At 49.6% G+C, this 18,052-nt stretch overlaps 1 protein-coding gene across 4 annotated transcripts in view; it reads right to left on the bottom strand.

Moving 5' to 3' along the window:
• Window positions 1-972: 972 nt before the first annotated feature.
• Window positions 973-18,052, bottom strand: part of LRRC23 (leucine rich repeat containing 23) — a 774,543-nt gene continuing 757,463 nt past the window's right edge. For 2 of the 4 annotated variants that reach the window (XM_069650643.1, XM_069650644.1), the window contains 3 exons: window positions 4,308-4,444; window positions 1,816-2,080; window positions 1,517-1,630 (listed from right to left, as the gene is read on the bottom strand). In XM_069650643.1, the coding sequence (XP_069506744.1) occupies window positions 1,613-1,630; window positions 1,816-2,080; window positions 4,308-4,444 (420 nt within the window). In that variant the 3' untranslated portion in view covers window positions 1,517-1,612. Of the gene's footprint in view, window positions 1,631-1,815; window positions 2,081-4,307; window positions 4,445-18,052 lie in introns of all 4 variants that reach the window. The other 2 variants (XM_069650641.1, XM_069650642.1) reach the window with 2 other exon arrangements.

Raw genomic sequence — 18,052 nt, 5'->3', positions numbered from 1 at the left:
GGGAGGGGACAAAGTGGTCGTGTGGGGTCTTGTAAAATCCTCTATACATTCGAAAGACTTTGACCAACGCAAGTAGAGAAGGAAATCTGTATGATTGTTAAAAAGACATTAAGGCGGGGAATGCAAAAGAACCAGTGTCTTCACGGAATGCCGTAGTGAACCTGATAGAGGTAGGTGAACAAGTCACAAAGGGGTCTGAGCCCGGAAGAGGGGGACCCAGGGGTGAAGAAGCAACACCCTAAAGTGACTCGGAAAACCATGGTCAATCCGATGGATGGAGGCTGAGAATTGAGAGGGGTCTAAGCCCAAAGGAACCTTTTTGTTTGATATTTTCTGACCCTCAACGCCAAGAGACTTTCATGAGGAAAGAGACTTGGCCATTGAGTCTCATGAGAAGCTGAAAGCAGAACTGTCAGTTCGTGCTGGGGAAAGCTCGAGTGTGTGCTGTGCTCAGACGTGCCACCTTATCCTGTGCTCAAAACGTGGGGAAGGGACACCCCCTGGCTAGCACATCCTGACTATCATTTTGTTAACACTTCTTTTCTTTGTTGTAATCCTTATCCCACACTCTTTCTATATTAGTTGTAAGGAATGGCAATAGGTTTTGTAGTATAGGCACTTTTAGTTTGACTAGACTCTACAAGAACTTCCTTATTTTTTTATTTGATGGTCGAAGCTTGCTCCCATTTTAGATTTAGGTTAGATTAGGCGTTTTTCCAAACTGCACATTGTTCAAAATACACACCCTTGAAATATATTACTTGTGTCTGTCTTCACTGTTGCCACCATGAGCTCCTTACAGTAGATATCTCACAGCCAAAGCGAATCTTCAAGTATAAGGTATATGGCCCATGTTCCCTGCATGCATAGAAGGTAGATATCTCACAGCCAGAGCAAATCTCCAAGCATAAGGTATATGGCCCATGTTCCGTGCATGCATAAAGGGTAGATATCTCACAGCCAGAGCGAATCTTCAAGCATAAGGTATATGGCCAATCTTCCATGCATGCATAGAGGATAGATACACTGAGTTTTTTAATCGAATAGCAGGGCTGCACAAATTCTGTACAGAAGCTCTAGAAAAGAAACACATTCCCCACCACAGGTCTACCATACTGGTGAATTTATAGAGACATTCTGCAACGCTCATAGAAAGTTAGTGAAAAGAGAAGCTGTGCTAATCTTGCCTGTTACAGGGTTGTGAATTAGTGCAGACAGTCTCATACAACAGCAGCAACATACATTAGTCCCCTTCAATAAACTAGGCAACAGTATGTTAACAAAAGTGTGTGACTTGCGTTAACATTTTGCACAGAAGAGATACAGTCATTCGTCAACCGGTTGTGAATGAGAAGATCTCAGTGCAGAAGGCGCCCATATTAGCTATACAATGCCTGCTTTAGAAAGTCTAATCTTCCAAAGATATGATTTGCAGATGTGAACGATTCTTGTTTCTGGGTCTTGTTAGATGGCATTCAAATCTCACAAGATCTGCGAACTGGATGTATTTCCAAGATTCTTCTTTTTTTGCTGACACTGTGAAACCAGGAAACAGGTCTTCCAGTCTTGACAATGTCGGGGCACTCAGCAACTTTGGTTAATCAGGAGTGGATCACTCCACCTCAGATTCCTGAGCAGAAAAACAGAAATCACATTGCAGAAATCTGGGTAGGGAGCGCCAACGCAGTTAGAACTTGCCACAAAACATTGCCATCTAGCTGTCAGCACTATCACAAATGTCTAACCCACTGTGTCCTTCTATCATGGCAGTCACCATGCCTGCCCTCACACTCCAGCAATTCGCTGTACGCCTACCTGCGCTTCACCGGAGTCGCCGACTTCGCCGACGGTGGCCAGCGCTGCTTCCTCTTGCCGAGCCTTGCGGGTCTCCTCAGCTTCTAGCTTCTCTTCTGCCTCAAAGAACTCCTTGTCCAGGCGCTCCAGCTGTGGCAGTGCAATGATTGCCTCTGAGCGGTAGTCTTCTTCTTCGGCACAAGGGTTCTCCAGCAGCACCAAGGCACGGAGCATGGGTAGGCACTGTAGCTTCTCCATCTCCTTCACACTCGCAACCAGATTTCCCCTGCAGAGGGAAAGAGCCAGAAGATAGAAAAGCACCAAATTCAGCATCCAGTGCAGAGTTATGATAACAATTACCTAAGAAAGGACCTTGTTCCTCTCTGCTCTCTTGGCAGATAAAGACGCTCCCTGTGCACAATACTTTGAAACACTCTTGTACAGCCAGGTTAGCTTTATTTGTGGATTTTTTAAGTCTGCTTTTGGATTATTGGGTCTGTGAGAAGCATCATTTTCTTTTTGGACTTTTTGTTTTTTTAATATTTGCTCCCTCCCAAACTTGTTATTCCTGCTGCGGGTGGCTTGTTTTTGTCTAGCAATTTTCATTATGTTGCTTGACATGCACCTTGACTGTTTTCATGGTCCACCAATTCAATTTTGTTTCTTATTGGGGTCCTTTGTTCTTTCTTCTTTCTGTTTCTATTTAGTCTGATATTTATTGACAGCATTACAATTATTGTACATTCTGTAAAGCTCCTCTGCGTAAGGAGCTATAGATGTAAAAAATCACAAGCAAACAATCTTAAGTGAAAAAGGAGTACAGGCACCAAATCCCATTCATGAAATAACATTATTCAATCACACAGGGAGCAGCACACTCTGGAGTATGTCCTAATTTGTGCACATAGTCCACGTTATGTAATTTATTATAATAATAGGTGCTCTGTAAGGCAGCCAACATAAAGTTAGATTTATGTTGAGAAGTCAAAAGAAGATGGGATTTTAAAGAACAGCGAAAAGAAGAGAGTAGAGGCAGAGGGCACAGACAAAGGAAGAACTTTCCAGAGGTCAGGAGCGGGAAGCACAAATGAGCTGAACCAAGACTGAGCACGCGCCTTGGGCTTGAGGAACAGTTAAAAGAAAAAAAAGAGGATGACTGAAGAGTATAGTGAGGAGTACAGACGCAAGAGAAGAAGGATAAGAAGGATGAAGACCTTGGATGCATCTGAAAACAATGCATAGTTAACAAAACTGGAGACGAGCGGGAAAAGAGAGCCACCAAAGTGCAGCGATAAGCTAAGATATGTGTGAACACATGAGGGGAGTGGGAGTGGACACAGAAGACAAATGGAAGAACGAAAGATAGACTAGGGAGGTGCAAGAGCAAAAGCAGGAACGTCTACAAGACGGGAAGAACAATGGGCAAGCCAAGAGAAGACCGAAGCAAGAACAAGAGTCTTCCTATTAGAAATTGACAGATGTTGTAGACTTGGAAATGATAGGAATGGGAAAAAGACGGAGTGGCACCAAGATTATTAGCAGATGAAATAGAGAGAAGATCATGTGAGAAGGAGACAGAAGAAGGAGGAGAGCAATCATAAGGGGAAAAGAGAATCTCGCTTTGGCAGCTTTAAGATGAAATGAACTATCATCCGTACCTTGTCATCTGAGAAATTTAAGAGAGAGAAGAGTGGAGTCGATCAAAGAGAGTAGACAAGGGAGAAAATCTGGGAGTCAGCGGTATAGAAATGGCAATGAAATAACGAAATGATGAATAATGGAATAATGAGGAATAGTATACAAATAGAAAAGTAAGCAGCCAAGGACCGATCCTAGTGGAACCCCAAAGCACAGAGGTAAAGAACAAAAAGAACCACTAGCCAATGGGGCCAAGTAAGTCCAATTGGAAAGATGAGAAGAAAAGGACAGACCAGATGCAGATATACCAACAGAAGAAAGATACGAAGCAAGTAAGGAATGACGTCAGACAAATCAAGATGAGAAGAACGTTTAGTCTCAAGAGGTGATGATAGTGTGACATGCAAGAGCAATATGGCCTTTAGGTAGATCAGAAAGAAAACACTCTTCTAGTTTGCGAAGTTCACACTCCTAGCAATTACCTGTGCATGCGGGAACATGCAAATACATGGATATTCATCTGCCTTTGCAGACCAAACCATGAACACCAGAAGGCAATCACAAAGATAATGCTTAATGGACTGAAATGAAGACCTGTGATGATGTGATGCGGTGATGGGGGAGATGCGCCTTTGTTTTTGATCACCCTGTCGAGTGTCGGTCTATTGCATACCCTGTGCCATTGGCTGTCTACAGCACTGTGGGCACAGGTGCCAGTGGATGGCAACATATGCCTCGTGTTGTGCTATGACACTGACTGCCTAGTATCACAGCATGCCACTTTCTGTCTTGGTTTAAGTCCATCATGGTGCATGTCGTGTATCGGGTATCATTGTAAGGTGGCATCTATGACAGTAGCCCCCCAAAGACCTTACCTGATGTTTACATACTGCAGGGCCCTCATGTGCTCAGAGAAGCCATCAAGGGTCTCGAGCTGGTTGTCCCGGAGGTGGAGGGTCGTCAGATTGACCAGCACCTCCAAACCTTCTAGACGCCGTAACGTGTTCTGAGCCTAGAATCAAAATAGAGAGACAGTGAAGGCCAGACTCCCCTCGAACTTCACTCCTGGTATCCTCACTCATTACCCCATCAACAACACTCTTCTCAAGGTAATATTTCTTCTCATTTCACTTCTGCCTGCTGTCGCTCCCTCGTCTCACTCCTCCCCATCACACTAGCTCACTCATTTCATTTTTTTCCATCTTGCTCTTCTCTTGCCCTCATTCTCTTTCTTTTTACATGTATCACGTAAGCCCTCTCTTTGGATTAACTCTTCTTTTTCCTTTCTCTTTTTGTCTCGTCTTCCTCTCTCCCGCTAGCACCCTCTGTTGCTCCAGAGCCAATCTATCCCCCACTCTCTACAATATTCCCCTCCCCATCCTGCTCTTCTCTTTCACACTCCTGTCTTTCATGGACCCGCTTTTCTCTCCATATCTCTCTACCCATCAGGATCAGATGATGGCTCAGTTTCCAGATGTTCACTCCTGTCTTCTTTCTCTCTTCTTGCTTTCTTTCTCCTCTCCCATCACACATTTTCTGCCTCCTTTCAGCCTTTCTCATTTTCCTTCCAGCCCTGCTCCTACTCTATCATATCTAGACACTCTTTAGCTTCCCCATTCCTCTATCGCCCTTCTATCTCTCCTCCTCTTCCAATTTCTCAGCTTCCCCTTCTTCCCTGAAACCATCGCCTTACTGCACTCCTTCCTTTTCGTGCCCCAGCTTTTGTGAGGTAACAAGGTTTGTACTCCATTGCTTAAGGCTGTGTTTTAGGTCTTGTGCAGGTGGGCGCATCCTAAATGTATACAACATTTCTGAAGTCTATTTATTTCCTTCCTCCCTTAGATGCCATGTGCACTGCTTCTTCTATTCCCAGCGTTTCTGCATTTCTTTGTGCCCATCATTCAAGCAGGCAGTAGTCTTTCTCCCATCATTCCATCAAGGGTTCAATGTTTTATTTCGGTTTCGGCCAAAAAGACAGAATTTAAATGTCTGAATACGTGATTTGGACGATTTTCGGCCGTTCCAAAAGTCTGAATGGCCGAAAAGTTCGACCAAACCACGCATTTGTTGCTGGGCTGTCTCGCAGTAAAAAAAAAAGAAAAAAAGCAATGCCCACTCACTATACCATACAGTATAGTGAGCGGGTGTTGCGGGGGACAACCCTGCAGCTGTCCCGTAGTCACGAAGAAAAGAAAAGGCTGCGGGGGTGTATAGTGAGCGGGGTGTTGCGGCGGACCCCCCTGCAGCTGACCTGAAGAAAGAAAAAAAAAAAGAAAGGACCCGGCAGCGCCAGTTCCCGATAACAGAAGTGAAAGGGAACAAGCATTGCAGGGACACGGCGAGACAGAATGTTGGGTAAGTAGGGGTGTGGGGATGTGGTGTGTTGGGGCTGTGGATAGTGGTGTGGGCGGGGGTGTGGTTAGGGGTTTGGGCCCATCGGGAATGATCAGGGGAGAAATTAGGAACAAGTTACTTACCTGTAACTGTTGTTCTCCAGCATGGGTCTGGCATGGATTCACATGCTCATGAATATTCCCCGTCGTCAGGCTGGGAATCCTCGGTAAAGAAAAAACCAGTATCAGTTTCGTTTCTGATCTGTCTTTCGTAGTAATAACCAATCACTGGTCTCTGCGTCATACTGACCACAGCCAATGACTGCCCTCTACCTAAGCACCGCCTCTGGCAGCCATCTTCAGATTTGGAAGCACGTGAAGTGGCAGTATGACCAAGTGAAGAGCCGCAGAGGGGTAGGCGGGAGGGTTCGCATGTGAATCCATGCCAGACCCATGCTGGAGAACAACAGTTACAGGTAAGTAACTTGTTCCTTCTCCAGCATGGGGTCTGGCATGGATTCACATGCTCATGAATAAAGAATACATAGCAGTACACACATGCACAACCACGGGAGGTGGCAAAGGCTCAACATTAAGCATCACATCAACTCAACATTAAGCATCTTACCTCCTCACCAGGCTCACCTCAGGCGAACAGGTTGCGCAGCACTGCTTGGCCGACCCTGGACTCCTCCCTGGAATCCCGGTCGACGCAGTAGAATTTCGTGAAGGTGTGCGTCGACCTCCACGTAGCAGCCCTGCATATGTCCAGCAGGGGCACACCAGATAGGAACGCCGTGGTAGCTGCGATCGCTCTGGTGGAATGGGCTCTCGGACGGCCAGGCAGCGGTCGGTTTGCCAACCGGTGACAGTACATGATACAGCCGGAGAGCCATCTGGAGATGGAAGCCTTCGAGAGAGCCTTCCCCTGATTGACAGGTCCAAAGTTCACAAAGAGTTGTGACGTCTTCCGAAAACCTTTCGTGCGGTCCACGTAGAACCTCAGCGCTCTAGCTACATCCAGCGAGTGCAAAGTCCTCTCAGCCGGCGACGAAGGCGACGGGAAGAACACAGGTAACACCAAGGGTTCGTTGAGATGAAAGTCCGACGGTACCTTGGGCATGAAGGAGGGGTGCGTCCTGAGCACTACCCTCGTGTCGTGGAAAGTCAAGTACGGGGCCTTGCAAGAAAGGGCCTGGATCTCTCCCACTCGTCGTGCGGAGGTGATGGCCACGAGAAAAGCTGTTTTCCACGATAGAAACTTCAACGGGGCCGAGTGCAGAGGCTCGAACGGAGGTCCCATGAGTTTGGTCAGTACCACGTTGAGCTCCCACGCCGGGGCCGGAGCCTTCACCGGCGGGAACGATCTGAACAGTCCCTTCATGAACTCTTTCACCAGACGATGAGACCACAAGGACGTCCGGCCCGTGGTTCTGGTGTATCGGGAGATCGCAGCAAGATGAATCTTGATGGACGCGTGTGCCAGACCAGCTTTGGCCAGCGTCAGCAGGTACGGCAGCACTTGGGGAGCCGTAATCCGTAGAGGGTTAATCTTCTGTGCGTGGCACCAGACAGAGAACCTCTTCCATTTGTGTCCGTAGCATTTAAGAGTCGAGGACGCCCTGGCCTTTGCAAGAACCTCTCTGCAATCGGCCGGTATGTCGTATCCTCCAAACTCTAACGCTGCAGGAGCCAGGCCTGCAAGTTCAGCGACTTCGGGTCGTGGTGGAGGATGGCGCCTCCTTCCCTGGAGAGTAGATCCGCGTCCGCCGGCAGCTTGATTGGCGGGGACGCCGACAAGTCCAGAAGGTCCGGGAACCATATCTGCCTCGGCCACGCAGGTGCGACGAGGATCATCCTGCACCGTGACCTCTTGAGCTGGTTGACGAGCCGGATTAGCAGAGGCAAGGGAGGGAACGCGTAGAGGAACAGGCCCTCCCAGGGGAACGAGAAAGCATCGCCCATGCTCCTCGTCTGGGGAAACCTGCTGGCGAACCTCCGGCACTTGGTGTTCGTCGCCGTCGCGAACAGGTCGATCTGGGGTGTGCCCCACCGTCGGAAGAGGCGATCCACCAGATCCTGCCGTAGTTCCCACTCGTGGCACGAGCGCAGCTCCCTGCTGAGTGAGTCGGCGATGGTGTTTTTTATCCCTGCCAGATGAAACGGCACCAGAAGAATCCCTTGGGCGACGGCCCAATGCCACAGGTCCTGCGCCTCCTTGGACAGCGCTGGGGACCTGGTTCCGCCCTGTTTCCTGATGTAAAACATGGTGGTGGTGTTGTCGGTGAAGATCCTCACCACCTTGCCCTTGAGGGACGGAAGGAAGGACCTGAGGGCCCAAAACACTGCACGGAGCTCCAGGACGTTGATATGCAGGGACTTCTCCGTCGGGAGCCAAAGTCCCCTTGCGTGCAGATTTTCGGTGTGCGCTCCCCACCCTTCTAGGGAGGCATCCGTGGTCACAGTCACCTGGTGGGCTGGGGTCTGGAAGTCCATGCCCGCCGTCAGATGCGCGCGGGTGCCCCACCACCGTATCGCTCGTCGGAAACTCTCGTCGAGCTTGATCCTTTCCTCGAAGCTGCCCGTCGTCTGGATCCAGCGCGCATCCAGGAACTCTTGCAACGGGCGCATCCGGAGCCTGCACATGGGAATGAGGTAGATGCAGGAAGACATCATCCCGAGGAGGGACTTGATGGACCTCACCTTGGCCGCGTCGGCCACCAACATCCGTTGCACCTTGCCCAAGATGGTCCTGGTCCTCTCCTCCGACGGGGAGGCCAGAAGGGACACTGTGTCGAGCCTCGCTCCCAGAAACAGTGCGACTTGCGCGGGCACCAGGTGGGATTTGGCGTAGTTCACGGAGAATCCCAGGTCCGTGAGGAGTTGGACGGTCCTTGCCGTGTGGACCACGGCGAGCTCCCTCGTCTTGGCGCGGATGAGCCAGTCGTCCAGGTAGGGGTAGACGTGAATCCCCTCGCGGCGCAGCTGCGCCGCCACCGGTGCGAGGCACTTGGTGAAAACCCTGGGTGCCGACCGCAGTCCGAAGGGAAGGGCTTTGAACTGGTAATGACGCCCTTGGACCACGAATCTGAGGAATTTTCGGTGCCCCTTTAGGATGGGAATGTGGAAGTAGGCATCCTCCAAATCCAACGACGATAGGAAGTCTCCTTCCTCCAGCTGACCCAGGACGTGCTGGAGGGTGACCATCCGGAACTTCTGCGCCTTGATGAACTTGTTCAGGCGTCGCAGGTCCAGGATGGGGCGCCATCCTCCCGTCTTCTTCTTCACGAGGAAGTAACGCGAGTAGACTCCGGAGCCCCGAAGCCTCTTTGGGACGAGTTCGATGGCGCCCTTTCTGAGCATCGCCTTTACCTCCAGGAGAAGTTGAGGGACGTGAAGTTCTTTCCTGGCCACGGGGGGGACGCGCGGGCACCTTCTTTGAAACTCGAGCGCGTGGCCCCGGGCCAGGGCGTCCAGCACCCAACGGTCGGTGGAGATGGACTCCCACACGCTGACGAAGCCCGCCAGCCGGCCTCCCACCGGGGTGCTTCGGTGGGGGCCCGACCCCACGGCCGGTTCAATCCTGCTTGGACGCGGCCTTGCCGCCTTGGCCTCCTTGGCGACGACGGCGGGGGCCGCCAGACTTGCCTCGTCCTCTGTAGGCCTCTTGCGACGACGAGCGGGCCGCTTGACGGTAGGAAGCGAAACCGCCGCCGGAACCTTTGGAGGCGCCCTTGCCTCCGCCGCTCCGAAAGGGCGTCCGCCGTTGCTGCAGTACTCCAAGGGCCCGGGCCGTCTCAGTATCCGCCTTGATGGCCTGAAGGGAATCGTCCACTGTCTTCCCAAACAGGTTGTTCCCGTCGAAGGGCATGTCCAGGACCCTGGTCTGGACGTCCTGCCGAAAGTCCGTAGCCTTGAGCCATCCGCGACGTCGAAGGCAAACGCCGTTGCCCATCTGGCGGAACCCAGTGTCGGCGATGTCCGTCGCCACGGTGATGGCGTGGTCCGAGGCCACCTCACCTTCCTGCAGGATCTCAAGGGCCTCCGCCCTCTTGTCGTCCGGCAGAAAATCCAGCAGGGGAGCTATCTTGTACCAGAGTTCCCTGTCGTAGCGGGCCACGATAGCCAAGGCGTTGGCCGCTTTAATCGTCGTCGCCGCCGACGTGATGACTCTGCGTCCCATGGCATCCAATTTCTTTCCCTCGCCGTCCGGCGGGGAAGTCGACGTGGAGGCCGCACCCCCCCCCGCTTTCTTCCTGGCTGCCGCGGAGACGACGGAGTCCGGGGTAGGCTGCGCCCGGAGGCATAGGGGGGCCGAGTCCGGGACCCGGTACTTTTTCTCGTACCGGTCTCTTTTCGCTGGCGTCGTGGAAGGGTTCTTGAGGAGGGAAAGGCCCTCATCCCAAATGTCGTCCAACAGAGGCACTGCGAGGACCGTCTTCCTCTTGGTCTCGCGCCGTTGGTAAAGGAAGCCTTCCTTTTTCTTCTCCTCAGGGCAGAGTTGGAAAAGCTCGGATGCCCTGGCGATCATTGAGTGGAACGATCCAATCTCGTCGGGCGGAGAAGCCCTGGTGGGAGGCGACGACGGAAAATCCTCGTCGTATGCCTCGTCGTCCGTACCCGTCGCTGCCGTGTCAGTCCCCGTATCATCCCCTCGGGTGGACGGGGAGGAGGGCTGGACGGGGCGCGACGGTTGAAAAGGAGGCGGTGGATGGATCCTTCTTTTCTTGGTAGGGGGAACACCAGAAGGTCCCGGTTCTGGATCCCCCGACGGGAGAGGTTCCTCCGTCGGTAACGGTAGTCTCGTCCTTATCTCGGAGCATAAGGACTGTATAGCCAACAAAATGGCCGCTGAGTTGTCTTGCGGCGCTGGCAGAGGGGAATCCGACGGGCGAGCAGGGGCCCCGTCGGTATCCTCGACGATGTCGTCGTCGTCACCTGCGTCGGGGCCCATTCCGACGGGCTGGTCTTGTTCCACGCCTAGGCCGTGGCTTAAGACCTCGATCAGTTCCTCTTCTGAGGTTGAGGCCGAATCTACGACGACGCCCTGCCCCCCCTTCTTCCCCACGGAGGGTTTCACGGGGGTCCTATCGATGGGCACGAAAGAAGACTCCCTCCGAGGAGGCAGGGAGATTCTGGGCCCCGAGGCCGCCACCACTGGTGCAGCCTCCACAGGCTGGGCCAGGGCCGCCGCGACCGTTTCGATAGAGGGCTTGGTCGAATGGATCAAGGCCTTCACCACCTTAGGTGCGCTCACCGCCTTATCCTTGAGGGAGGGGGCACTGCCACGCTCCTCCTCTGCCTTAGAGCTCGACCGGGGTCTCTCCAGGAGCTTCGCCGGGTGCTCGGCCTTCCTCTTACCCGACCCAGAGCGTTGGCTCGTGGTTGATGGCGCCGGGGAGGGTGCGCCCTGCCTGGCGCCCGTAGAGCCCGACCGTTCGGCGCTCCCGGTGCCAGCGGACTCGCGGTGCTTGGCCTTATGTTGGGCCCCCGTCGCCGGGGCGCCCTCAAAGGTCTTAGAAGACCGCTCAGATTTCTTCTTCTTCTCGCCAGACGGGCTCTTACCCTCCAGCCAGCTGGCGAGACGTTGATGGCGGTCCTTCATGGTCCGTTCCGACATGTTGCCGCAAAACGCACAGTCCTTCTCCACGTGCGTCTTGTCCCCATGAAGGCAGTAAAGGCAGAAAGAGTGTTCGTCCTCCTTGAAGACGTTCTGCAGCTGGCATCCAGGGCAGGCCCTGAACAGCTTTCCGGGCGTCGAGCTTCCCTTCTCCTGGGCCATCTCCGAGACCGGGCCTGAGAAGCTTCTGGAGTCCTCCGAAGTGTAGCTCGACGAAATCTTCACCCTTGAGGGGCACAGATGAATCCGACACGGGTCCCCGTTGATCGGATGTAGGATCGGTGGAGCTTGAGGCTCTTTTGACCGAAAGAATCGAAGTTTTTGTGAAAAAGCGCGAAAAAATAGCACTAACGCTCGAGAGCAATAGCACGAGGATCCCAACACATGAACGTGCGGTAAAAATCTGAAGATGGCTGCCAGAGGCGGTGCTTAGGTAGAGGGCAGTCATTGGCTGTGGTCAGTATGACGCAGAGACCAGTGATTGGTTATTACTACGAAAGACAGATCAGAAACGAAACTGATACTGGTTTTTTCTTTACCGAGGATTCCCAGCCTGACGACGGGGAATATTCATGAGCATGTGAATCCATGCCAGACCCCATGCTGGAGAATGAAGATTATTTTGAAAAAATAATCTTTGGTCATTTCTCCCTCAAACATTTCCACTTCGGACATTCAACTCCAAATCATTTCCTTCCATTATGGTGGCGGGTCAGTTGTTTCTTCAGTTCCAGTAGGTGCACATACTCTGCATCTTTGCAGCCATCTTTTCTTCTAATTTGGAAGGGGAAGGAAAAAACGTGTCTGCATGTTTCTGCTCATGTAGTGGGGGTGATGTTTTGGCACAGATCGTGGGGAAAACCTCAGGTAGTAAAGAGCCTCAACACCTGAGAAGTGATCAATAATGTTCCCATTCAGATGTAGCCATTTCTCCTCCAAGACCAAATGGGCAAAAGGGGTCTGTCAAGATCGGACCATCATGTTGTTGTACACATAGTGCAGCCATCTTTGACTGGGGCATTTGACAGCTACTAACGTTGGCTAGTATTATGTGGGAATCACAGCAATAAACTATTGTGTGCATCTTCTATTCATAACTGTAGACCAACACACAAACATATCTATGTTCTGTGGCATTATACAGCTACAAAATCTGTAACAACCTCCATAGAAACCAGGAGAGAGAACATGTCACCGGAGGCGTGCATTATGAGAGTTTACGTGACTTTTTTTCTTTCTTTTATTTTTATGATTTCGTTTTTATAAAACTTTTCATCTATATTCCATAAAATGCAACATTCTGTTAATAAAGTAATACTTTTGTTGATCCTTTCAGTTCAGTATTGTTTTGATGCTTTATTGGTCACGTCTGGCCCAGGTGTGGGACCATAATATGTTTTATAAATTGAATGATTGTGATCACGTTGTTGATGTTTTTTCCGGCTAACATGTGGGCCCATCTTTCATTTGGATCGAGAGGCGTTTCTTGGTTGGTCATCATGTCTCTAAAGAGGCTTTGTTTTTCTGGTAGGTTTGGGCACTGCATAATGATATGGTATAGTGATTCCAGGATCTCTTTCTGTGTACAGAAGCAACAATATTGTAGGGCTTGTGGTATTTGTCTTGATTCGCTAAGACTTCCCGTGTTGGCAGAAGATTGAGTCTCAATCTCAAGAATTCATTTCTAATGAGTTGATCAGGGAATCTTATCAGATATTGCGGCAATCTGTTAATGGATCTTATATCCATATCACAATTGATGTTCAATCTTATCTATGCAATTGAATGCGTTTATTTGCATGTTGAGGTCTCTTGGTCAGCATCTCCAAATTGATCTCATATTGTGTTAGTTTTGTCAGGGCTGCTTGTTTCCATATGTTCAGGGCGGTGTCCGTTGTCTGGGTTTTTTTCTTTCGTAATATTTCTATTCCCGGGATGTGATCGTTGTTGCACGTTTTCCTGTATAGGTCTAGGTGTTTCCAAGTTGCGATTGATTTAAGCGTTTGTATTGCTATTTCATGTCTGATTCGAGGCATTAGGGAATGCTGCTGGAAGTGTCTGAATTTTCAGCCAAAATATACCTTCGAGAATCTGCCATATCGCTTGATCGATGTTTATCATGGTTTCACTGCCATAAGTGAGGATGGCTATGACCTTTTGTCTGTAGAAAGTGATTGCAGGCCGCAATGAACATGTGCCTTTAGTTACCATTGTGTGTGGGTATATGTGTGCGTGTGATGCAAACAGTGCCAGCATACATCATTTTAAAAAGAGAAAACAGCTCTTGTTTCTTCTCCAGTGCTCTGCGCATGGGGTGTGATAGGATAGGCCAACATGTCTGTTGCGTTTCACTTGTGGCTATGTGACATATATGGCTTGGCAGCACCAACGATATTGGCACCGATGCTCAACAAGAGGACCAATGTGCCCTTGAGCATCACATGGATTGAACCTTTTCCCCACATGTGCACGTCATTGAAAGGACAGTCCTATGAGCATACGATGTCTGTAGTTTGCAAAGGAACCCCTTTCAGAGGTTTCATGGCTATTTCTGTGCATGAGGTTTACTTATGAAATAGTATTTTTTTAGCTCTTTTGAATATTACTGTGGTTTGGGGCATTGAGCACTAGAAAAGCAGTGCTGCCGCACCTGTTAAAATGCTGCCAAGTATCATGCCACTCTGAGCAGTGATTGGTAGTACAGTTTCATACTAGAGAAAGGGGTTGCCATCCTACTATGGTGATATCTGAATAGAAGACATCTCGAAGGAATCAGGCCAAGTGAGGGGGCTGCTGTCTAAATGTGGATACTGAGTAGCAAGGACCTGGAAGAACAAATAGAAGGACTCAGATGTGAAGACATTCCCAGATTTGTGTTCTTGTTCACCAACAATGAATTTCACAGACAAATACCATGAATCTGACATTTGATTACCGTGGACCTGGTTACAGGCGAGTTCTCTTTCAATCTTCGTTTCCTTCTGCCCAATTGGATTTGCCAATGTGTCCAGGATTTCTCCAAAATGCTCCCCTTACGAGGCATTTAAAGATCTTCGAGCTACTGGATGGACATTCTTGCACGACCAAATTATTGCACAAGGAAGGTGTAATATGTACACACTTCCCAAGACATACGGGCATGGATATAGGATATAGGTTTATTCACTGCCTAAATTGAGTCCTTTGCAAACGCTGTGCTGCCAGAGCGTTTTTATTGCTTAAAGTGGAATTTTGGAAAGATCAGACGCTCGTGGACTGTAGGCCACGCCCACCACAGAAGTGCAACATTTAAACTGGTGTGGTGACCCTTGTGGCGTTAAGCCCGGCTGGAGTAAAGAGCGACTGAATTGCTGTTAGGCTGTTGGGCGTGTTATGGCGACCTGAAATCCACCGCAGCCTGTCATCGTGCCAAGTATTCTCTGGAGGAATATTTAATGCAAGCTGAAGGATCAGAAGTAAGAAATCCACCAAATTTACATATAATAGATCTCCTGGTTGGGGGGGAGAGTCGGACTAAGGCCACTCCTTAAGCTGTCGGTGTACCCAACTCAGGTGGTCACTTGGAACTGAAACATTGGACATTATTGGTGTAGCTTCCTATTAACAAACTGATTATTCCAATTATAGGACATTAATATATTTAATTACAGGTTCAACTTAATATTGATGTGTTATTTTTAAAATAGTGTTTTTTTTAAAATGTTGATAGGAATGGTTTTTTGAAAACTAATTCCCCTTTAAAGATAGCTCTTTTTTACCCTCCTCTTCTTATGGCAGTGGTCTTCAAACTTTTTTGGCCAGGGCCCCCCTGAGCAAAATTTGGGCAGGTCGGGACCCCCCAGAAATGCCAAATGCACAGTATATATTGCGCGCCGTCACCTGCTCCCATCACAGTCGCTGGGCTTCCTCATCCCACACCTACCTAGTCGCTGGTCTCTCCCCACCCCATCACACACCCTGGGCTCTCCCCACTCTGCTCCCACCACTATCCCATGGTTCCCGCCCATTGTGCTCCCACCATAATCCCTGGGTTCCCCCATCCCGTTCCCAACAGTCTGAGGGCAAGTGGCGGCTGGTGATTTTTTTTTTTTTTTTTTAAGTGGAGGGCATAACTATTTCTGCCAAAAATGCAATAGCGACCGAGTATAGTGAGGGAGCTCGAACCAATAAGGGGAGGTTAGGGGGGGTTTCCCCCTGTGAATTTTTTTAAATAATGGGTTAAAATGTTGCATTGTAGAGCATACTTTGAACAAAAAATGGGTAAATAGCCAAACAGTTTGCAATTGGTGCTGGGAGTCCAGGGGGCAGGCATTGATATTGATATTTATATTTTATTTCTATCGCGCTGGTACACAAGTGTTTCAGAGCACAAGGCAAGGGAGGGGAACAGAGGAGAAGAAAACAGCCATCTTACTAGGCCCAGTAACATTGAGAACGCACAAGTGCGAGGGGGAGGGGAAAAGTGCATTGAAGGGGGGAGAAGTGGAAAGTGCGAAGCAGAGGAGAAACAGATAAATAAACATTGGCCTGCGTGTGGATGCTGAAACGGCCTGCTCTGGCTGCTCTGTCCGTATGTGCAAGGAGGCGCAGGAGCTCCCCCTCAGATATACAGACATGCAGTGCCCCAGCCAGCATTTCCAATGAGCTATGCAATGCTGGCGAAGCAAAACGCCCCAGCACTTGCATGGCTCAGTGAGCATGTGCGGCTGGGGAACTAAACTAAACTGTCAAAGGGAAACTGTTTCCCTTTGACAGTTCAGCCAGCCCAGGAGCACTCCATTAGCTAGATAAAACAGTTGAGGGAGTGCCCACTGTTTCACTGGGCAGGCTCCTTAGCTCCTCCATAATGGGTGAGGGGCCACTGGGTGGGCGCCCCCTCGCCATTATGGATGAGCCGCCAGGCTCGGACAGGCCTATAGGGCAATGCCTGTATCAAAAATGTAAAATGCTAGTGTGGGCCAGTCAAAATGGGCCACCATTGTGGCCAATGTGGACCAGTTTGATGAGTTACTTAACTATGCAGTTAGTAATGTTGACCGTTGTTGCTGAATATATCACAATTTACTTACATTTTAACACAAAGCACCCCCTTGGGTACTATTGAAACAGTGGGCTTCATTAGAACTCTGGCGGTAGCTGTGCTGGTAAAACCGGCACGGCTGCAGCTGGAGTTGCATCCGCGTCCGGCACCCGCGAATGGGCAATTACCAGGTCATGCCGAGTTAGGCGGACATAATTGACCTTTCGTGGGTGCCGGTACCGGTAGATCCCCATTCACATTGAGCCCCATAGGGCTCAATGGGAATGGGGGGCTCGGATGCACCGGCAACGTTCGTAACGGTGCCGGTGCAGCCAACGAACTGTGCTCGCGGGTGCCGCACGGCCTACCAGGTCAGACCTGGTGGGCTGGCAGGCACACGCAAGCACAACTCTTACTATGGCGGTACGGTAGCAACGGTGCCAGTAGCTTACCAGCACCGTTGTTACCATACAGCCATAGTTGTAATGATGCCCAGTCTGTGACTAAAGGAATGAATATCCATTTACAACTGTGGGTCACTTTTTCATTGTTGCCTGAGACAGTTTCATGCTTCAGCCCGACCATGTGAGCCACCCCTATCATTTCTACGAATCTAAAAAAAAAAAATTTTTTTCTTTTTTTTTTTAAAATTCATGCTGAGATCTCAGGGCCCCCCAGGGATGCACCCGCGGACCCCTAGGGGGTCGCGACCCACAGTTTGAATACCGCTGTCTTATGCTGATATTGTCTGAAAACGTTCCTCTGAAAAACCTTTTTGCCTGTATATTAACTCAGTTTGGGGCTGCAAAGATCTCTTCTACCCTGTCACTCTTAAGTAAGGGTTTGTCTCCATCAATACTATTTATTGTTGGTCACAAGCACTTTTTGCATAAGCACTTTTGTACTTTAACCTATAGTCCTTCTTTTGGTAGGTAGGGAGTGATTTTGGTTCCATTAGTTGTGTATTCTCTTGGATTCCTAATCTCTCGAGGCTGCGAGGTGGCTCCTCTCCTCTGGGGTTTATAGGATTTCTGTATCCTCTGTTCATATTTCTGAGTGGTTGGTTTACCTCCCCCGTTTCATTAGTATCATGGTCCCGAGCTCATGTTCACACAACCTTAGGTCAAAGAAAGGGAAAAAAAAATATACCCACACCAGATTCAAAACCAGGATCTTTGGTGTTGGGCAAATTAAAAAATTTAAAGAAAAGAGGTAACAAAGATGTTAGCCATACTAGCTCGGCCAAATGTGCATTAGAGCAACCTAAAATACTTAGTTTCGTAACTATAAAAGAAAAAGTGAATGTACCTGAGACAGTAGAACTCCAACCTCCCCCTTCCAATAGCTCGATGATTGATAACAATTCACTGTTGAAATTAGTACAGAATTTTAGACGGCAATCTATTGGAACACGCATAGATTTGGATATCTCTGCGGTAGCCGAAACCAATATGAATAATGTTATTTGAATAAACTTTTCAGCTACACCGGATATGGATAAATTTGCACAGGTAGATGTTGAACCTAATGAGGGAGATGCGTCTTGGAATGTTCCTGGGAATTATTTTGGAAACACACCTAATAGGGTAAGGTGTGGTGAAAGTGAAAATTCACTTGAAGTTGGTGAGAAATGTGATGCTCTGACTA

This window comes from Ambystoma mexicanum, chromosome 3p (assembly GCF_040938575.1).
Source record: "Ambystoma mexicanum isolate Mex_15411 chromosome 3p, UKY_AmexF1_1, whole genome shotgun sequence".
In the NCBI taxonomy this organism is placed as follows: domain Eukaryota; kingdom Metazoa; phylum Chordata; class Amphibia; order Caudata; family Ambystomatidae; genus Ambystoma; species Ambystoma mexicanum.
This window is presented reverse-complemented; position numbering and strand designations above follow the sequence as displayed.